Raw genomic sequence first — 22,552 nt, 5'->3', positions numbered from 1 at the left:
TCGATGAAATATTTTTGCTGTGTTATTTAAAAGTGCATTTCTGTGAGGCAACATGCCCCGTTTAATGGGGGAGGCAGATCAGAAATATCATGGTGAGGGGGTTATCAGATACCTTATTATAGGAATATAATGAAGCATGTTAATGACGCAAACAAAATTTACGCGTCATAAAATTAATGCAAATTTTTGAAATTTGCGTTAATTACATGCATTGTTAATTTCCTACAATAAGGTATTTGTGTTTTGGGATTGGAAGTGATTTTATTTGGTACTTTTGTCTTTGTTGGATGCTACCATTAAGGTTTTATGGATGTATTATATTTTCCTAACACCTGACTGGTTCTTCTGGAAGTTATGCCATTATCTCCTACTTTGGTTGGTGCATAAGCAAATATTCACCTTAAGGTGGCTGAACAGTTTTTGATACCTTTGTTTCCTTCACCATTTTCTCTAAAACCCTTGATCTCTTAGTTGCCAAAATTGGCAGCAAGCAAGTTAACAACAAACTTTGTTTTTTCGATAGTTAAGCTAATGTATGTGCTGTTTTCATGGCAACATGAATAGATATAAATAGGCAATTAAAATTAGTTTTGTTTCTTTGTAGAAAATCTAGTCATTAGATTTTCTGTATAATTTGCATGCAGCGAGCATGTAATGATACTCACAAGTTAACACTATTTTGCTAACAATTTGAGAGATCTTTGACTATCCCTTGTTGAAGGTTCACTTGATTTTCTAGAATTTCCTTTGTTTAAAATCAATTTTTTTTCAATACTCCAATTACTTATTTCCTAAAGTATTTTTGAGCCAAATTTTATGAAATTCTAATGAGTGGTTCTCAAGAAATAGGCATATTTCTGGGAAAGCAATTTTCCATTCAATCGCAATTTTTTTACTTACTACGCATGCGCTGCATTTAACAGGTTTCTTTCGGTAACGACAGAAAAAGCTGAGAATTGCTGGGTTCTCTGCACCATTAACTTTTCTAACACATCTTTGTAATAAAAGATTAAAGCCCTCTATACACTGCGCCAACTGTAGAGAAAGCTAGACCAGACAGTGCGGGTACATGTTGAGTAAATGAAATGACTTCTCTGTTGACGGCATGTTTGTTTTTAGCAATCCTTGTGCGTGCGCTGAATTGCATCAGCAAAAGCATGCACAAAAACTATGTTCAGCCACCTTAATTAACTTTTGATCATAACTAGTACAAAATTGACCCATTCGAATTCACTCCCAAGATCTCATTATTGTAAGTATTTCTCCTTTCGGTTGGTCAGAACATAATGTTTAATTCAATCAATGTCAATGTTAAGTAAATCACAAAGTAACTTTTCAAAGATATTTTTATTTAAGATTGTTGCCAACATGCTCATAACCATTTTGCTGCATGCATGCAGGTCTTACAGAAACTGGCAATAGGTTTTTTCTATTTTTTTAAATAGTTTGGTAACCTTTTATGGCACAGAATCAGCACAAAAATGACAAATCTCTAGTGAAATATTTTGATACTTTTTTACAAGAATATGAAATATGATCAAATTAATTATGAATTGTATTTCACTGATAGCTCATAATCTGTCACTTCTCGAAAATTCATCTTTGAATAATTTTTTTTGGAGGTTACTTTGGCATCAAAGTGATATTCATTATAACATACTTAGCAAAACTTTCCCTAGTTTTAATTCTTGTTTTATAAAAAATATTTTCCCATGAAACATTTTGATACTCTTTTACAAGAATATGATCAACATATAATCAAATTTTAAATTATGAATTGTAATTCTATCAGCAATAGCTCAAACTCTGTCACTTTTCAAAAAATTTATCTTAAAATATAATTTTTTGAGGTTACATTGGCATCAGTGATGTTCATTGTGACATATTTAGCCAAACTTTCCCTAGTTTTAATTCTTGTTTTATAAAAAACATTTTTCCAACATTTATAAAGTATATTTTGATTGTTATTCTATCCAAAAACAGACAGTAAAAAACCAGGTGTTACCATGCTAAACTTCATGAACTTGGTTGTCAAACTGACACTGCATATGACTTTATTCATCACTTAAACTAAGTGAAACAATTTCCTCACTGGAATTTATTGTTTGATAAATATATCTTACTTAAATTGTAAACTGCAACTTTAATTTTGCACTTACAAGCGATTTTATATCACGGAAAACCAACTTTCCTCCCGATTTAAATCTACTTCAGATGTGTTCAATGGTTTTCCTGATGTATCAAAACCGAGAATGCGTTGTTTATCTTTGAGGTAAGACTTGAAGTAAAACAGCTCACTGCCAGGTTCCCTTGCCACCTTGTAGAACAACACTTCAGGATTGTCTTTCCTAACTTCTTCAAAGGTGTTGTATTGGCTTGGAGATTTAGGAAGATTCTGTGGACAAGAGCAGTCAGACTCTGTGTCAGAGCAGCTCAGGAAAGGACTGCTGTCAGTGACAGTGGCTTACGTTTTGACAATCTCAGTGGAAGTTATGATCATTTTTAACCCATTAACTCTTAGAAGTGATCAATATGCAACTTCTCCCTATAATATCCAAACATTAATTACTAAACAGGTTATGAGAATACTCGAACTTATCAGATAGAAGCTTTTATCCTTAATCTAGAGCCAAATTCTTGTAACTGACTGACAAGGAGATGTGTAGCAGCTACAAGGGAGAATCAGATTTAGGGAGAAAGAGAGAGTTACATACATACATTCATACATAGGTTAATTGACCACTCCCCATAGAGGCTTTTCAGGGCCAACACCCACCCATCCCACCCCAGGGGAGGACATCCACCACACAGTAGTCTCGTGTGTGGGAAATTAACGTCTCCTACCCCTAGCCCTGCAGGAGATGGGGCCTATGGTTTATTTATCTTTATCTGAGAAGACTAGAATATCTATCCATTTCTTGTTATAGAAAGGTAGTAAATTCTCCTCAGTTATTTTAAGACCATGAGTATTGGTCTGGCCGGGGCTCAGACCCTCGACCTCCCACACAACACAATCTGGCGCACTAACCAGTTGAGCTATATTCTGCATGCCAAGAAGATTTTTGTGCAGGAGGTCATCATCACACTTTCACAAAGGCTATCACTGTTTGCCATATCATCTTGAACATTCCTTTTCAGCATAACTACTCTGTCTTCGATATTCAAAATAATATAATTTGTACTATGCATTAAAATAATCTGGTATCATAATCCTAAATTCAGAAACGAAGTAGTTCTTTGCACCCCCAACCCTCCCCTCCCCCACCCTCTTATGTAGAAAATTCCATTTCAATTTACCCCTGACAGGAGACAATTAACAGGCAATTTTCTGCCATCATACCTTGGCAAGGACGGTGTCATCATCCTTGTTTATTGCCACAACACTTCCACTTTTATTTTCCAGAATGACAACTTGATAAGCTTTTCCGTTTGCATCTTGTTCTATAACAGTGTGGATCTTAAACAGAGCTGTTAAAGAATATAGCTAAGACATTTTGTTTAGTAAAACAAACTATCACTAATAAGGAATTTTTTACATAGCAAAGAACTTTCTTTTCTACTTAATTGTCCCTTTGGACAAGTGCAGAGTTTCTTTCATTTACTTGTGACCTTAATGTGTGATTTAGGAATGATATTGTGCGGAGAAATCAGATACTTGTCACTCTTAGGAGTTAAAAGGTTTATGTTTGTACTGCTATTCCAAGGTGGTGACGATTTTGTTACCTGTGAGCTGAGTGTTCTCCTGTTTCTCTCGAAGATCCCTGATCATACTTGACCTACCACTATTTCAGTAGTTTTGGTTGTAGATTGAAATGTTAAGATGATACTTACTTTTTTGGTTTGTACTGACTGCATTGGATGAAACAGATGTACCATTTACCCACAAGTAGTGACCTGGAACCTGTCCAGTTTCATTTAGAGAGATAAGCTGATGATTTTCAGTGTTCCATTCTCTGTCATGTGTGTCAAAGACTCTTACATTTGTCTGCTATGGGGTAAATATATCATTTATTACATACATTATTATTCCACAAGGGTGTGGCAGGGAGAATGGCTAAGAGATGATGGGAGGTGTTGCTGGTAAGAATTTCGAAGGGTACTAAGATGGGGATGGGGGAGAGATTTGGAGTTGAAGTAGATTTAATCGCCAAGTGACCCATCTGGCTCAAGCTTATCCCAGTTTACGTTGCAGAAAGAGACGAAGAACATGACTTCTTCCCCTGGATGGTATGTTACTCTTTCGTAAATTGTCCTCCCCTTTCAAACATCCCCCCCCCCCCCCCCCACTTCTGCCTCCTTAGAATATGGTGGAATAGGCCATTTTACAGTTGTGTACTTAGTTGCCAAGCCTTTGATTCAGAATGAGGCTGAAGGTGACCTTGTTGTGTTAGAGACCTGTAGCTAGTTAGCATGATAACAAAGTGATTTACATTTGAAAGGCACCAAGGTTTGTATCATAACAAGGTCAATCCTAGCCTCACTCCCGTTCAAAGGCTTGGCAACCAAGCACACAACTGTAAAATGGACTATTGTCTTTATAGTGAGAGGCATAGTGGGTAAATGTTTTCCATAAGGTAATGTCTTGAGGTAGAGCAATGTCGATCTACGTCAACTTTTGCTGATTCTTATGTGACATCATCAAATTCGAACATCCAAAAATATAGAGCCACATTAAACTTTTATCCTTACCAGGCATAAGGAGGTCTATATTCATATCCCTTTTCAAATTTTAAGCTCAATAGCGTGCTTGGTTTGGAAACCAGTGCAGTTTTAAGTTCAGACTTATTATGGTAATTGCGTGACATACGGCTGCGATCGCATTGCTGAATAATAGAGGCCAAGATTTCCGTTTAACCCCAATACATTAATTATGCATAGAGTGTTGCAAAGAAACCTTGATATTTAGTCTTTATGAAATGGAATGCATAATTAATTATAGGGTTATATCGAAATCTTTCCATTATAGGGACTTATCTTGCGATTTATAGCCTTGTCAGGAAATTAAGTGTTAGTAAAGGTGTTTTTGTATAAGTTTGTTGGTTTAGTTAAGATAATCAGTGGGCTAGATAGCCAGAGTAAGTTCCCGATGTTTTACACTATTTCCGACCGACATGGTGGCTCCGTGGTGGGCTTTGTAAATTTGCGCAAAACATTTCGACGAATACCTCATTAAGTTTGGGAAAACAAAGAGACCTAAAACTTGGAGAAGTGCTTCCTTAGCTTATCTCCTATAACGACGCAAATTCTCGACCTTATCCGCCGAATTTCTTTCTCTTGATGCGTAATAATGAAAACGATGAATAAAAGACTGTTTTTTGCATTTGAAATGCCATTTTCATTTGTGCAAGAGCGTAATTGTCTTAAACGAGCCTTTCAATTTCCAATCTACATGAGGAAAAAAAGGTTTTAGAAGCCACTAATTCAAGCCAGAAAGTAGATTTTCGCCGGAATTAAGTGGTTCAGTCGCTCGATTTGAATATATTCTATGCACCGTACCGAAGTATTGCGCAAGTCTGATCGCATTTGGCATTCAATTAAGTTCAAGGAAGGCCGTGAGGCGAAGGTCTCGTAGAATATTTGAAAATTAAATTAAATATTTGAACTTACATTTTCCATATTCTCTTTGGTCTCCATTGTTTGAGAACACCAAGTTCTGTTGTAAATCTGTGGATGTTTGACAATTATTTGGGAAGTTGAACGCCGAAGAACGCGGAAGCTGTAGCGAAGACTAACTACACTTTTCGATAAATCACACAAATTTATCTAGCTCGACACGGACATTACGTCATCGATGGGAGGGTAGAGGTGGGGCTTGTGACTTTCAACTTCCGATTCGTAAACGAAAGCCAGGCAAATTTTCCGCCCCTGGGTGAGATTGGATTATTTGATAGAAGGGAAAAAAATTGAAAATAAACGCTGGAAGTGAGGGACCATCCGTCCTTTTGTCCGCGAGCAAATTTCCGATAGCTGTGAGACGGGTTGTTAAACTGAATTTACTCGCAAGCATGATGGTGGTTGTAGGCACTGCAGAAAGCCGCCCCGTCTGTCCAACTGCACAGAGGAAACGATCTCTGGATTGGGGAGCTTTCTGTAAATTACCTTCTGTGTAATACCCGCGAGACAGGCTACAAAATGCAGACTGCATACTGGGTGCAAAATGCAGACCGAGAATTTAAAATGTTTTTTCGTCTGATACGTGGGAAAATGCATCTTACAACTTACCGAGTGTCACGCAATCGCTTTGCCGCGATCACGTTTTACGACCATTTGCACTGCGGTGGAAAATTCCTTTCCCATTTCCTCATATATTTTGTTGGAGGCTAAAATTTAGGAATTTTGGATTTATTTTGTTTTCCTAACACCTTACTGGTTCTGATAGAAAACTAAGGTAAAGGTTAAAGCCTTAACTCAAGTCAAGTGGCTGATCCTGCCGGAGTTTATCGCGGTTTCCCTGGCAGGAAGCACCTTTGTAGATTTCTTCCCCATGTATGGACCGTCTGTATGGGATGCTTGTAACAACTCTTCATTCAAAGCTCCCATGAGCATTTTCAAAGGGAAACAAATGAAAAAAAAAAAACATTTGTGATGGTGCTTGAGTTTAGATGGTGCTAATAACCTGTCCGAAAATAGAAGCATTGACTAGTTGAAACGTTAAAGTGTTTTGATACATTGCATGCCTACCTTCAAAGCTGGTACCCAGGCCTAGGGTTTCCCATAAAATTTTCTACAAATACAGCTGTCGCGCCATTTTTAAACAGGAGAAAAGCACTTTTCGTCCCCACCGAAATGTCACGCTGTAAAGAGATCACGAGGTATGTTAACTATTGTAGTGTCCAGGCCTCCAAGTCCACGCCCAAGGCCCCAGGAGACTTAGACTCAAGTAGTTATTATGCACTGTGAGTGAGAACGGGGGTGAGAAAATTTAGGATAAGGAACAAACTACGCGAACTGTAAGCGAACTGTGTAAGCGAACTCCTGAACATTACACTGGCGACGAGGATCATCTCACTGGCGTTCGATCGAATTGTTTCGATCGAGATATCTCTGCGAACGGCCGCATATGATACAAATCTCAACTTCGGGCCGTTTGACCCGGACCTAGATCCGACATCGGTCGGCACAAGATTCAGGAAATATCTCGCAAGATTCAAAGTATACTCTGTAGCGATGAATATAAAGGAGAAAGCGAGAAAACGAGCACTATTCTTACACTGTGCGGGTCCCAAGGTACAGGACATCTTCGACACACTTGAGGATACGGGAGAAGACTTCGAAACCGCAGGAGAGAAATTTCCAGAGTACTTTGAGCCTAAAAGACATCATCTTTTTAGCGTATACCAATTTCGGCAGTTAGCCCAAAAGGAAGAGGAGTCGTACGATGATTACACCACGCGTTTAAAGCGAGCAGCGGTTCCGTGCGAATTTCCAGAGGGTTGGCGTGAAGTTGAAATACAAATGCAGCTAATTGAAAAGGGAATATCGAAGAGAGTTAGACGCCGCTTGCTCAGTAAGCCGCACTCGCTTCGGGAGGCGTTAGATTACGCTAGAGCACAGGAATTGTCGGATAAACAAGCGAAGAGAATCGAAATGGAGCAACAAAGTCGAGGGAATAATACCGAGGAAGAGTTGAAGGGGGTCTCATTAGGAAGGCAAAACAGCCCGACTGGATCAACAAAGAGTGTTACTTTTGTGGAGGCGCATTTCCACACGCGGGAGGAAAGGAGAAATGCCCGGCATGGGGAAAGAAATGCACCACATGCCGGGAGCTGAATCATTTTGCCAAATGCTGTAGGAGTAAAAGGAAAGTAGATAAGAGTACCGTAAAGGCAGTTCATCAGGAGGTGCAATCAGATAGCAGTGACGCCGAATCCCTTCGCGGGATCGAAGAAGTTGGGGCTGTCGAAAGCAACCCAAAACCCAGGCCAGTAAGAAGTATAAAAATCGAAAACCGCGAAGTCAAAGTGCTGATCGACACAGGAGCGTTGGTTAACGTAATGGATGAATGCACCTTTCAGCAGCTACTTGCCAATAAGATCAAATTGGAGAAGTCGACAAGTGTTTTGCGCTCGTACCAAACGAATGAAAACCCGTCCAGGCCATTAACAGTTATGGGAAAATTCCATGCAGTCCTAGAGCCAAACACGAGATGATCATCCCGGCAATGTTGTGGGGGCCTCATGTTAGATAACTCCTTGGGTTAATGAGCGTCCCTCCTTAAAGAAAGTTTATTGATTGATTCATTGATTGGTTCCACGTCACTAAAGGTAACACTAACACGGAACCCTTGATAAGATTTCAGACTGCCGAAAGTCTTGGCCTTGTGGTGATTACGAATGCAATACGAACTGATCATCCTGAAATGTTCACGAGCAAATTACTTGAGGAATACGCAGACCTGTTCCTGGGGATCGGGAAAATGGAAGGAGTGCTGGTAGATCTACACGTTGCGATACAAAAGGCTACATTTTGGCACGAGATCCGCGGGTGAAATCTTTCAAGACACCGTGAGCAGGGAGATCACCCGAGACATACCTGGATGCCTCAACATCAGTGACCTTCTGAGAAGTTTACTCAAAGCCAATGTTTTTGCCTAGACGAGAGATCGTCAGGAAGCGTTCGAGAGTTTGAAAGAAGGCCTTAGCTCAGACACAGTCTTGGTCTATTTCGACCCCGCCGCAGAGCATGAAGTACATGTGGATGGCTGTCCGTTGGGAATCTCAGCAACCTTGGTCCAACGTGAGTCGAGTGACAAAGGCTGGAGGGTGGTGCAATACGCAAGCAGGGCCCTCTCAGATGCGGAACGGAACTATTCCCAATAAATCGAGCTAGAGATGCTTGCGGCAGATTTCGCGTGCAGGAAATTTCATGTATCCATGTATGGCTTGCCGTTCAAAATAGTCACCGATCACAAACCGCTCGAAGTCATCCTGAACAACCCTAGGCATCAGGCGCCAATACGGCTTCAAAAAATGATGGTGCGAATGCTCGATTATGAGTTCAAGGTCGAACATAGGTCCGGAAAGACGAATATCTCCGATTATACATCTAGGCACCCGCTCCCTCGTGAAACCTGCACTAGAAGGGAACTAGACACTACCAAGGATGTCAAGCAGTACGTGGTCGCAAGTGACATTCCCCGGGCTATCAGCAAAGAGTACCTGGTAAAGGCAACGGAAAACGACGAGGAACTAAAAAGGTTAATCACGTGTACACGGGAGAGGAAGATTGACCACAGGAACCTAGACATGAAAGCGTACTTCAATATTTACGATGAATTGACTGTGGCTGAAGGTCTTGTCCTTCGGGGTGAAAGAATCGTAGTCCCTCGAGAACTCAGAGAAACTATGGTGAAAATTGCTCATGAGGGCCACCAGGGCATCGTTCGCACGAAACAACTACTTCGTGCCCACGTTTGGTTTCCCAGAATCGATAAGATGGTCGAAAAGCACGTTGGGAAATGCCTAGCTTGTCAAGCTACCATCCCCTGCCACACCAGAGAGCCACTCCAAATGTCGGATCTGCCAAAAAGTCCCTGGAAGAAGATCAGTGTGGATTTTGGGGGACCTTTTCCAAATAAGGACATGGCTTTAGTGATCTGGGACCAGTATTGAAGGTATCCTGTCGTAGAATTTGTCACAAGTACCTCCGCAGAGGCTGTAATTCCCCAGCTCACACGTGTTTTATTTCACTACTTATGGAATTCTAGAAGAGGTGAAGACAGATAACGGCCCCACATTTAATGGGTCCAAATCTGCAAAATATGCCCAAGAACAAGGGTTCAGGCACAGGAAAGTCACACCCGGATGTGCGGAGGTAAATGGTGACGTCGAACGATTCATCCAGACGGTCAAAAGGAGCGCGAGGGTTGCCAAGATTGAGGGGAAAGCATTTAAAATAGAGATCCGAAGGACGGTTGGCAACTATCGTGCGACACCCCATCCTGTGACGAGAGAGAGTCCCGACAAGCTTCTGTTCGGGAGAGAGATAAGAAGAAAACTGCCAGAAAGGGTCGTTCCTCTGGAAGAACAACGCCATGACCTAATCTGTGAAAGTGACGAGAGAAAGAAGAAGCAAATGAAAGCTTATGCTGATGAGCGCAGACACGCATTACAAAGCTCGATCAAAATTGGTGACCGTGTCCTTTTGAAACAGAATAGGGGTAACACGTTGACCCCGGCGTATGATCCACGGCCATATGCAGTCGTTGGAATGAAAGGGAACATGATCACTGTGAAGAGGGGAAAGGAAGTCAAATCCCGCAATTCTTCCCACTGTAAGGTACTTAAGTACGCTGGAAAGGAGGAGTACGACGATTTGGGTTGTGACAAGGAACAACAATCGATGAACAGGCGATTAACGAACCGCCATATTGAAGTAGGGAAGGTCCCTGGAGAAGGAAATATAGTCATGCAAGAGACGCACAGTGGACCGACAATCGCGCCATCGGAACCCCGGAGATCTGTACGAGCCAGAACATCCACATGGGAAACAATTTACAGAGACTTCGAGCCTCACCAAAGAAAATGGGGGAGGTGTAGTATCCAGGCCTCCAAGTCCACGCCCGAGGCCCCAGGAGACGTAGACTCGAGTACTTATTATGCACTGTGAGTGAGAACGGGGGTGAGAAAATTTGGAATAAGGAACAAACTACGCGAACTGTAAGCGAACTGTGTAAGCGAACTCCTGAACATTACAACTATGTATTTAACCAAAGATGAGTGTCCAGTAGCCAGCATGTTGTGCAAGTGCTACGTTTCGTATATTTTAAACCCGTATCAAGCAGCTGTAGCGTTTTATTAAAGTACGAAAAGGTTGAAAGTAGTTTCTTTTGGTAACGTGGATAAAATGCAAACTGAACAAATGCAATACAAAAAAAAGTGTCGTATCTGCCCAAATGTCGCACAATAGTAAATAATTATCTCCTACTTTGCCGAACTTTGGCTAGTGTGTGAGCAAATGTAGGGCTCGACACTAACGGTAGCCCACTAGCCACAGACTAGTAGAAATTCAGTTTTGGCTACTGGTTTTTAATTTCCACTAGCCAGTTTGGCTAGTCAACAGACTGAAATCGTCATAACATCTAAAAGCATCTAAGATGTCACTAGCCACTTGGTTAGTAAGTTGACGGAAAAGTTAGCGTCGAGCCCTGAAATGTTCATTTTAAACAGTAATTGTGTTAGACCCATTCACTCCCAAAATCTCTTTAAGTAATTCTTCTTGCTGTCTATCACACAATGTTTAATTTGATCAATGTCAATGTAAAGTAAAACACAAATTGATTTTTAAAATAACTTTTTTATTTAAGATTGTTACCAACATGTTCACTTGTAACCATTTGCTGCAAGTAGGTCTTAAAGAAACTGATTAGAGGTTTTTCTAAATGAATTTAAAATAGTCCAGTAACCATTTATAGTTTTTGCAGAGAATCAGTACAAAAATGAAAAAATCTCCAGTGAAAGTTTTTGATACTTTTTACATGAAATTATGTGACATATATTAGTGTAATTGAAATTCACTAATAGCTCAAAATCTGTCACTTTTCTTAAAAATTCATCTTTGAATAACTTTTTTTTTTAAGTTGCTTAGGCATCAAAGTGATATTCATTATAACATGTTTAGCAAAACGTTTCCTAGTTTTATAAAAAAATATTTCTTCGACATGTATAAAATTACATATTGATAGTTACTCTATCCTAAAACAGATGATAAAAATGATGTGTTACCATGCTTAACTTCATGAACTTTGTTGTCAAACTGACACTGGATATGACTTCATCAGCTTAACATAAGTAAAACAATTTCCTCCCAGCAATTTTCTGTTTACAAAATATCTCTTACTTTAATTGCAAACTGTAACTTTAATTTTCCACCTATGAGAGATTTTATATCACTTTAAACCAACTTTCCTCCCGATTTGAGTCTACCTCAGATGTGTTCAATGCTTTTCCTGATGTATCAAAACCGAGGATGCGTTGTTTATCTTTGAGGTAAGACTTGAAGTAAAACAGATTACTGCCAGGTTCCCTTGCCACCTTGTAGAACAGCACCTCAGGTCTCTCTTTCTTAACCTCGCGAAGGGTGTTGTATTGGCTTGGAGGTTTAGGAAGATCCTGTGGACAAGAGCAGTCAGACATTGTGTCAGAGCAGTTCAGGAAAGGACTGCTGTTAGTGACAGTGGCTCATGTTTTGACAATCTCAGTGGAAGTTATGATCATTTTTAACCCATTAACTCTTAAAAGTGATCAATATGCAACTTATCCCTATAATATCCAAACATTAATCACTAAAAAAGTTATGAGAATACTCAAAGTTATCAGGTTAAAGTTTTATCCTTAATCTGGTTCCAAATTCTTGTAACTGACTTACAAGGAAATAAGTATAAGTTATCAAAGTGTTTGCTAGGCCGCCTTAGAACATTCCTATCAGCACAGCTGAAATTTGTAATAGGCATTATAACAATCTGGTATCATAATCCTAAATTCAAATAGGAAAGAGTTCTTTGTACCCCCAACCCTCCCCTCCCCCACCCTCTTACCTAGAAAATTCCACTTCATTTTAGCCCTGACATGAGATAATAATTAACTGGCAATTTTGTCCCATGATACCTTGACAAGGACGGTGTCATCATCCTTGTTTATTGCCACAACACTTCCACTTTTATTTTCTAGAATGACAACTTGATGAGCTTTTCCATTGTTGTCCTTCTCTATGACAGTGTGGATCTTAAACAGAGCTGTTAAATATAGATAAGAAATTTGTTTAGTAGAACATACTATCACTGATCAGGTAATTTTTACGGGGCAAGGAACTTTCTTTTCTACTTAATTGTCCCTTTGGCTTAGTGCAGTATTTCTTTCATTTACTTGTGACCTAATGTGTGATTTAGGAGTGATATTATGTGGAGAAATTACATGCTTGTCACTTAGGCCTAGTTTATGCGTCGCGCTACAGTCAAATTTAATTCAAGGTACCATAAGCAATTACATTCGACGATAGCGCGACGTCTAAAACGAATTAAACTCGTCTGGTAAATTAAATTCGCCCTTGACGTTTTATCCGTCTTGGTAAGACGGATAAAATATCGTTAACGCGTCTTCAGTTTCTACGTCGCACTAGCATTGCGTCGAATAAAATGCATACATTTTTTAATGTATTTCAATTTATTTCAAAATGACACCTCTGACCAGAGGCACTGCATTTGGGAAGAGAATTAATTCGATCGTATTGATTTCGACGCATAAAACCACGCCACGATTTACGTCGACGGAACGACGTATTTAATAGAATTAAATTCGACTGTAGCGCGACGTATAAACTAGGCCTTAGGGATCGAAAGGTTTACGTTCGTGATGCTATTTCAAGGTGGTGACGATTTTGTTTCCTGTGAGCTGAGCCGCCTTCTGTTTCTCTAAGATGATCCCTGATTGTACAGTAGCTACCACTATTTCGGTAGTTTTGTTTGTAGAAATATCAAGATCACACTTACTTTTTTGGTTTGTACTGACTGCATTGGATGAAACAGATGTGCCATTAACCCACAAGTAGTGACCTGGAACCTGTCCAGTTTCGTTTTGAGAGATAAGCTGATGATCTTCAGTGTTCCATTCTCTATCATGTGTGTCAAAGACTCTTGCATTTGTCTGTTATGGGGTAAATATGTGATTTATTACATACAGCATCATTCCACAAGGGTATGGCAGGGACAATGGCTAAAGGATGATGGGAGATGTTGCTGGTAAGAATTTGAAAGGGTACTAAGATTGGGTCGGGGGGGATTTCCAAGTGACCCATCTGGCTGAAGCTTATCCCGGTTTTTGTTGCAGAAAGTGACGAAGAACATGACTTCTTCACCTGGATGGTATGTTAGTCTTTTGTAAATTGTCCCCCCCCGCCCTTTAACCATCCGCCCCACTTCTGCCTCCTTAGAATGTGGTGGAATTGTCTTTATAGTGAGAGGCATAATGGGTAAATGTTGTCCATCAGGTCATGTCTTGAGGTAGAGCAATGTCGATCTGCGTCAACTTTTCCTGATTTTGACGTGACATCATCAAATTTGAACATCCAAAAATATAGAGCCACAAAAACTTTTATCCTTACCAGGCATAAGGAGGTCTCTATTCATATCTCTTTTCGAATTTTAAGCTCAATAGCGTGCATGGTTTGGAAACCAGCGCAGGTTTAAGTTCAGACTTATAATGATGATTGCGTGACATACAGCTGCGATCGCATTGGTGAATAATAGAGGCCAAGATTTCCGTTTAAACCCAATACATTAATTTAATTATGCATAGAGTGTTGCAAAGAAACCTTTATATTTAGTCTTTATGAAATGGAATGTATAATTAATTATAGGGTTATATCGAAATCTTTCCAAATATGGACGTATCTTGCGATTTATAGCCTTTTTAGGAAATTAAGTGTTATAAAAAGTGTTTTTGTACGAGTTTGTTGGTTTAGTTAAGATAATCAGTGGGCTAGATAGCCAGAGTACGTAAGTTCCCGATGTTTTACACTATTTCCGACCGACATGGTGGCTCCGTGGTGGGCTCTGTAAATTTGCGCAAAACATTTCGACGAATATCTCATTTAAGTTTGGGAAAACAAAAAGACCTAAAACTTGGAGAAGTGCTTCCTTAGCTTATCTCCTATAACGATGCAAATTTTCAACCTTATCCACTAAATTTCTTTCTCTTGATCCGTAATAATGAAAACGATGAATAGAAGACTGTTTTTGCATTTGAAATGCCATTTTCATTTGTGCAAGAGCGTAATCGTCTTAAACGAGCCTTTCAATTTCCAATCTACATGAGGAAAAAAAGGTTTTAGAAGCCACTAATTCAAGCCGGAGAGTAGATTTTCGCCGGAATTAAGTGGTTCAGTTGCTCGATTTGAATATATTCTATGCACCGTGCCGAAGTATTGCGCAAGTCTGATCGCATTTGGCATTCAATTAAGTTCAAGGAAGGCCGTGAGGCGAAGGTCTCGTAGAATATTTGAAAATTAAATTAAATATTTGAACTTACATTTTCCATATTCTCTTTGGTCTCCTTAGCTTGAAAACACCAAGTTCTGTTGTAAATCTGTGGATGTTTGGCAATTATTTGGGAAGTTGAACGCCGAAGAACGCGGAAGCTGTAGCGAAGACTAACCACACCTTTCGATAAATCACACAAATTTATCCAGTTCGACACGGACATTACGTCATCGATGGGAGGTTAGAGGGGGGGCTCGTGACTTTCGTTATCAACTTCCGATTCGTAAACGAAAGCCAGGCAAATTTTCCGCCAACAAGTGAGATTGGATTATTAGATAGAAGGAAAAGAAAATTGAAAGAAAGCGCTGGAAGTGAGGGACCATCCGTCCTTTTGTCCGCGAGCAAATTTCCGATAGCTGTGAGACGGGTTGTTGAACTGAATTTACTCGCAAGCATGATGGTGGTTGTAAGCTCTGCAGAAAGCCGCTCCGTCTGTCCAACTGCACAGAGGAAACCATCTCTGGATTGGGGAGCTTTTTGAAAATTACTCTCTGTGTAATACCTGCGAGGCAGGCTACAAAATGCACACTGCATACTGGGTGCAAAATGCAGACCGAGAATTTAAAGTGTTTTTTCGTCTGATACGTGGGAAAATGCATCTTACAACTTACCGAGTGTCACGCAATCGCTTTGCCGCGATCACGTATTACGATCATTTGAACTGCGGTGGAAAATTCTTTGCCCATTTCCTCATATATTTTGTTGGAGGCTAAAATTTAGGAATTTTGGATTTATTTTATTTTCCTAACACCTTACTGCTTCTGATAGAAACTAAATTAAAGGTAAAGTCTTAACTCAAGTCAAGTGGCTGATCCTGCATTTAAAGCTGTCAAGTGCATTTCAAATAGCCAAAAATGAAACAAATTTTGTGATGGTGCTTGAATTTAGATAGTGGTAATAATTTACATCTGGTTTTTGAATTGGCAAAGGAAGCTGTGCGAAAATAGAAGTTTCTTGACACACATTGCATGCCTACCTTTACAGCTGGTACCCAGGCCAAGGGTTTCCCATAAATTTTTCCCTAAACAGTCAAAACATAGGCGGCCCAGGCTCTGTCACAGGTTCTTTCACAGTGGATTATTATAGAGTTTGTATAGTGGTTTATTTGGACTTGCTTTTGAGCTCCATAAATATAAAGTTGTGTGAAATAATAAAAGAAATGAAGTCTTCATACAGAGTGGTCTCTGCTGTTCTTGTTGTGATTTGGGGCCGTTTTGCTGTGTTTCAGCTCAACGTCCTAGCACTGCCGAGTCAAAGGGCTAAAAGGGAAGGTAGGAAACCTCTGTCTCACACATCAGATGCTCACACACGTTCGCCAAAATCGCTCGAAAAACACTTAAATACTTCCCCTTGAATCGAAACTTGGCAGCACGAAAGCCAAATAGTTGCCCTTCAATTTCATCAAAACAAATCCCACTAAAAGTGCTGCCAAGTTTCGATTCAAGGGGAAGTATTTGTCTTTTTCGAGCGATTTTGGCGAGCGTGTGTGACAGAGGTTTCCTACCTTCCATTTTACTTGGCAGTGCTAGGACGTTGAGCTAAAACACAGCAAAACGGCCTCAAATCGCGACAAGAACAGCACAGACTACTCTGTATGAAGACTTTATTTCTTTTATTATTTCACAAAACTTTATATTTACGGAGCTCAAAAGCAAGTCCAACTAAACCACTCTACAAACTCTTTAATAATCCACTGTGAAAGAGCCTGTGACAAGAGCCTGTGACAGATGTGATAGAGCCTGGGCTGCCTGTGGTCAAAACGCTGTCGCAGCGCCATTTTTAAACTGAAGAAAAGCCATGTCTGGCAAGCACTCTTTAGTCCCTGCTGAAATGTCACGGTGTAGGGAGATCACGAGGTACGTTTACTATGTATTTAACCAAAGATGAATGTTCAGTGGCCAGTATGTTGTGCAAACTTCGTGTCGTGTATTTTGAACCCATATCAAGCATCTGGAGTAAAACTGATATCGGTCGATGGCTTTTTCCAGTTCAAATTAAATTGTTGCGATGCATTTGTGTTTTATCAAAGCACGAAAAGGTTGAAAGTAGTTTTTTTTGTGAAGTGGATAAAATGCAAACTGAGAAAATGCTTTACAAAAATACAGAAAAAAACTGGCATATCTTCCCAAATGTCGCACAATCCGCCGTGCATAATCATCTCCTACTTTGCCGAACTTTGGCTGATGTGTGAGCAAATGTTCGTTTTAATGAATTTTAGAAATAAACAGTATGTGTTAGACCCATTCACTCCAAAGATCTCATTAAGTAATTCTCATTGCTGTCTGTCACACAATGTATAACTTGGTCAATGTAAAGTAAAACACAAATTGATTTTTCAAAGAACTTTTTTATTTAAGATTGTTACCAACATGTTCACAACTATTTGCTGCATGCGCGTGCAGGTCTTACAGAAACTGATAAGAAGTTTTTCTATTTTTAAAATAGTCCAGTAACCTTTTATAGCTTTTGCAGAGAATCAGTACAAAAATTAAAAATCTCCGGTGAAATATTTTGATACTTTTTTAAACCGAATTTTATTAAAACTGTAATTCACTAATCGCTCAAAATCCGTCAAATTTTCTCGAAAATTCATCTTCACCTAATTTTTTTAGGTTACTTTGGCATCAAAGTGATATTCATTAAAACATATTTAGCAAAACTTTCCCTAGTTTTAATTCGTGTTTTATTAAAAAAATATTTTTCCAAGATGTATAAAATTACATTTTGATTGTTATTCTATCGTAAAACAGATAGTAAAAACCATAAAGGCTGATAGTTTCGAAAGAAACTGTTTGGGGCTGCGACGGTGGGAGTAACGAAATAATTTGGATATATCAACAAAGTTGAAATGGTAAATTGGCCACCGTAACGATTACAAAAGCTGACGTTTCGAGCGTTAGCCCTTCGTCGGAGCGAATGGTTAAAACCATATGTTAGCGTGCTAAACTTCATAAACTTTGTTGTCAGACACTGAATATCATTTAATCAGCTTAACATAAGTGAAATAATTTCCTCAAAGGAATTTACTGTTTGGAAAATATCTCTTACATAAGTTATAAACTGTAACTTTAATTTTGCACTTACAAGAGATTTTATATCAATGTAAACCAACTTTCCTCCCCATTTGAATCTACTTGAGATGTGTTTAAAGGTTCTCCTGATTGATCAAAACCGAGGATTCGTTGTTTATCTTTTAGGTAAGACTTGAAGTAAAATATCTCACTGCCAGGTACCCTTGCCACCTTGTAGAAGAGCACTTCAGGATTGTTTTCTCTAACTTCTTTAAAAGTGTTGTATTGGCTTGGAGGTTTAGGAAGATCCTGCAGACAAGAGAAGTCAGACTCTTGTGTCAGAACAGCTCAGGAAAGGACTTCTACTAGGGACAGTGGCTCATGTTTGGACAATCTCAGTGGAAGCTATGATTATTTTTAACCTTCTAACTCATAGAAGCGATCAATATGCAACTTCTCCTTATACTATCCATACATTAATCACTAAACAGGTTATGAGAATACTCAAACTTATCAGGTAGAAGTTTTATCCTTAATCTGGTGCCAAATTCTTGTAACTGACTCACAAGGAAATGTGTAGCAGCTAGAAAGGGAGAATCAACACTCAGATTTTGAGTGAGGGAGTTAAGCTTTTGCACAGGAAGTCATCATCAGACTTTCACTAAAGTTATCAAAGTGTTTGCCATGCTTCCTAGAACATTCCTTTTCAGCACAGCTGAAATTTGTAATATCCATTATAATAATCTGGTATCATAATCCTAAATTAAAATAGGGAAGAGTTTTTTTTGTATCCCCAACCCTCCCCTCCTCCACCCTCTTATGTAGAAAATTCCCTTTCATTTTAGCCCTGACATGAGAGAATTGACAGGCAATTTTCTCCCATCATACCTTAGCAAGGACAGTGTCATCGTCCTTGTTTATTGCCACAACACTTCCACTTTTATTTTCTAGAATGACAACTTGATGAGCTTTACCATTTGCATCTTGCTCTATGGTAGCATGGATCTTAAAAAAAGCTGTTGAAGAATATAGATAAGACATTTGTTTTGGTAAAACATACTATCACCGATCAGGTATATTTACGGGGCAAGGAACTTTCTTTTCTACTTAATTGTCCCTTTGGACCCGTGCAGTGTTTCTTTCATTTACTTGTGACCTTAATGTGTGATTTAGGAATGATATTGTGCGGAGAAATCAGATGCTTGTCACTCTTAGGAGTTAAAAGGTTTATGTTTGTGATGCTATTCTAAGGTGTTGATGATTTTGTTCCCTGTGAGCTGAGCCTTCTGTTTCCTTAAGAAGATCCCACTAGCTACCACTATTTCAGTAGTTTTGATTGTAAAAATATTAAGATCATACTTACTTTTTTGGTTTGTACAAAGTGCATTGGATGAAACAGTCGTGCCATTAACCCACAAGTAGTGACCTGCAGTAGCCCGTCCAGTTTCGTTTTGAGAGATAAGCTGATGATCTTCAGTGCTCCATTCTCTGTCATGTGTGTCAATGACTCTCACATTTGTCTGTTATGGGGTAAATATGTCATTTACTACACGCATTATCATTCCACAAGGGTATTGCAGGGACAATGACTAAGGGATGATGGGGGATGTCGCTGGTAAGAGTTTCAAAGGGTATTAAGGTGAGAGGGGGGAGAGATTTGGAGTCAAAGGGTCAGTTTAAAAGCTAAGTGACCCATCTGGCTGGAGCTTATCCCAGTTTTTGTGGCAGAAAGTGACAAAGAATACGACTTCTTCCCCTGGATAGTATGCTAGTCTTTCGTACATTACAACTCCTCCCCTCCCCTCCCTTACCCGGTCCTCTTCTGCTTCCCTAGTAAGAGACACGGTAGATAAACGTTATCCATCAGGTCATGACATCAGGTACGTGGAGCAAGGGTGATTGACGGCAACTGCAAATGGCTTATTTCGCATTTTCAATCCCATTTTCATTTTTGCGGGAGCTCAATTGCCTTAAACGAACCTTTCAAATTTACATGAGGGAAAAATGTTTTAAAAGCCACTAATTTAAGAAAAAAGTAGATCTTCGCCCGGATCAAGTGGTTCAGGTGCTCGATTTGAGTATATTCGACGACCAAGCAGAAGCATTTCGCAAGTCTGATCGCAGTGGTATTCAATTATGCTCAAGGAAGTTGAAGCGAAGATTTCGTAGAATATTTGAAATCTAAATTGAATATTTGAACTTACATTTTTTTCATTCCCTTTGGTCGCCATAGCTTGAGAACACAGAGGTCTGTTGTAAATCCGTGGATCTTTAACGGTAACGAAGTTGAGTTTGGGAGCAGTAACGAAGAGTAATTCTGGTGCGACGAATCGCTCTTATTTATCTAGCTCACGCTTGACACTGCGTCATCGATTGGAAGTAAGACTTTCGACTTTCATTTCCTGCTTCCGATTTCTTCACGAAAGCTAGGCAAATTTTCCTCCACTAAATGAGATTTGAATTGGCGAAGACAGCTCTATGTTATCTAGAACGCTTTAAGCCTGATGTACACAGTATTTCTAGCTTCGTCAGTCCTTATTTTTATTGAAGCGTGACAACTAGCGGCATTTCTTTCGAGATGCGTGACACAAGTTTCTCTGGGTCGTGAAAAGCTTGGTTCGGAAGTGAAAGATTTTTTTGTTTTGTTTTTGTTTGGTTTCGCAAGGCGTGTACTGTTTCAACTTAACAGCTAAGCACGTTTCGCAACATTTTCTCCTCTTTCAATTCTTGGAATTTATCCGTTTCACTACTCCCCAAAATAGACGGCAAAGCTGTGAAATATAGTAACATTAACAATATTTTTTTGGTTTCCGAATCTTCTGTTTCGATCTTTATTATTTTTTCTAAAGCACGGTTCGTGCCAATTCTCAACTAGATAGTAGTTCACTTTTGTTTCGTTTCCTTTTTTTACTTAGACTTTCTAGTCAATTATTCCGGAAGGGCTAGATAAATTCTTTTGACCAATCATAGCTCAGCTTCTAAACTGAAAATGCAAGCTATTTTTAGGAATAGCACGAGGAAAATTGTCGATAAATTTTTTCCTTCGGTAGATTTCCCTCCTTTGCGGCAATTAAAAAATAACTGTGAAAGAAAACATTTGATGTCAGCGCGCTGTGGGGGAGCTCTTGGAGCGATGTCAATGCGCTTTTATATAAGAGAAGCTCTCGAGAAGTAGGGCGCCTCGCTTGAGGAGCTCCCGCGGTGCATCACTGACTTTTTTTGACTCGCGCGACGGACTTCGCCGAAAGGAAGGACTGCTCGTTGTATATTATTTTAGTTCGACGGTGGATGGAAAGCTCTGTTATTTAGAATATGAACACGAATATGTCTCGACGTTTTTTGACATGCGGCTGTTAAATTTCTAAACTACAAACTTGTGACAGTCACTTAAATATCACGAAATTCGTATGAAGCATTTAATTTTCGAACTCATCTGACAAAACCAGATTATCCATCATTACAAATGCCGGCCGCCAGTTCTAGAGATTTAGTTTGAATTTCGAAACATATTTCGATGGCTACACACTTAATAAGTTTCATGTTGCGTCAACTTAACGGATCCTTGCCATTTTCAGTAATAGTAAAATCACACTGTAGAAGTTTCCAATATTTGCTCATGAACTGGATGTGACTTTCGTTCTTGGTTCGATAGGGATCGTGCGATAAGATAAAAAGCTCTTATCATAATCACGTGGCGAGTTTATGATATTGACCGTATAAAGGTTAATGTTTTTTTGACGTTTGGTTTTGGTTTCCAACTCTGCTGAACCCTCCTGGAAGTTACCAGATAATTTGTTTTAATCAAATGAGTCGATAATGTAAATTGGCCACCGGAAAGAGTTTTTAAACCTGATGGAGTACGAGCGTTAGGCAAAAGTTTCGTTCTGACGAAGGGCTAAAGCTCGAAACTTCAGCTTTAAAAACTCTTCCCAACTCATTTGATAAAACCAAATTATCCGTTGTAAGTTCCTCGCCAACGCAGCACAACAGTTTCTTTAGAAACTTTCCCCTCCATCTTATTGCCGAAGTTAGGTTCAATTACTTCCGTAATTCTCATTAGCACTTGTGCCTACTTCAGATGGGAAGAGGGCGGTTTTCCGTGTTCCAAAATTGCTCAGTTGTCTCTAAAGTTGATTCACCAAGCTTCGTTTCTTCAACCTCGTTCTCTGGTGGGGGAGGGAGGGAGTGGAAGCCATGCTTCCACTGTAAACACAACGCGTGCCCTTATTAGAAATAAGAGGTAACGCCAATTGACTAGTGAGCTACTGTCCGAGGAGAATCGCCTTTCAGAAAACCTCTGGTAGTATACGGTAATCGCATGGGGCCGAGTAAAGTTAAGGTTTAATATCACGGGCAATTCTGCAACTTCTGAAAACACAAGTATTAATCCTTAATTTTACGAGGACCCATCGCGATTACTTGTTAATGAAATAGGGGGAAAATACTGAATTTCTGTATGCCCTCATTTAATTATTCGATATATTCCTCGTCAACTAACTCGAAACGT

General features: G+C 39.5%; 3 protein-coding genes across 5 annotated transcripts; all 3 read right to left on the bottom strand.

The window, feature by feature from the left end:
* Window positions 1-1,328: 1,328 nt before the first annotated feature.
* On the bottom strand, window positions 1,329-6,700 carry LOC111327610 (uncharacterized). Of its 3 annotated transcripts, none has more exons than XM_088744953.1 (5): window positions 6,682-6,700; window positions 5,608-5,664; window positions 3,832-3,988; window positions 3,341-3,468; window positions 1,329-2,395 (listed from the first exon to the last, which is right to left on the bottom strand). In XM_088744953.1, the coding sequence occupies exons 2-5, from the start codon at window positions 5,632-5,634 to the stop codon at window positions 2,168-2,170; spliced, it is 540 nt and encodes a 179-aa protein (XP_088601079.1). In that variant the 5' UTR covers window positions 5,635-5,664; window positions 6,682-6,700; the 3' UTR covers window positions 1,329-2,167. The 3 variants fall into 3 exon arrangements, with proteins under 3 accessions (XP_088601079.1, XP_088601080.1, XP_088601078.1); XM_088744954.1 differs by lacking the exon at window positions 6,682-6,700 and adding an exon at window positions 6,223-6,387 and having other exon boundaries at window positions 3,832-3,985; XM_088744952.1 differs by lacking the exon at window positions 6,682-6,700 and adding an exon at window positions 6,223-6,386.
* Window positions 6,701-11,275: 4,575 nt separating this feature from the next.
* LOC111327566 (uncharacterized) lies at window positions 11,276-15,173 on the bottom strand. The gene is made up of 4 exons (XM_022931778.2): window positions 15,024-15,173; window positions 13,487-13,640; window positions 12,606-12,733; window positions 11,276-12,110 (listed from the first exon to the last, which is right to left on the bottom strand). Exons 1-4 carry the CDS (start codon window positions 15,030-15,032, stop codon window positions 11,883-11,885), a joined length of 519 nt encoding a protein of 172 aa, XP_022787513.1. The 5' UTR covers window positions 15,033-15,173; the 3' UTR covers window positions 11,276-11,882.
* A 2,188-nt stretch (window positions 15,174-17,361) lies between these two features.
* On the bottom strand, window positions 17,362-20,586 carry LOC111327569 (uncharacterized). Its single transcript, XM_022931782.2, has 4 exons — window positions 20,250-20,586; window positions 19,409-19,565; window positions 18,934-19,061; window positions 17,362-18,354 (listed from the first exon to the last, which is right to left on the bottom strand). The coding sequence occupies exons 1-4, from the start codon at window positions 20,274-20,276 to the stop codon at window positions 18,127-18,129; spliced, it is 540 nt and encodes a 179-aa protein (XP_022787517.2). The 5' UTR covers window positions 20,277-20,586; the 3' UTR covers window positions 17,362-18,126.
* Window positions 20,587-22,552: the final 1,966 nt, after the last annotated feature.

The sequence above is a fragment of the Stylophora pistillata genome, chromosome 14 (assembly GCF_964205215.1).
Source record: "Stylophora pistillata chromosome 14, jaStyPist1.2, whole genome shotgun sequence".
NCBI classification, from domain to species: Eukaryota; Metazoa; Cnidaria; class Anthozoa; order Scleractinia; family Pocilloporidae; genus Stylophora; species Stylophora pistillata.
This window is presented reverse-complemented; position numbering and strand designations above follow the sequence as displayed.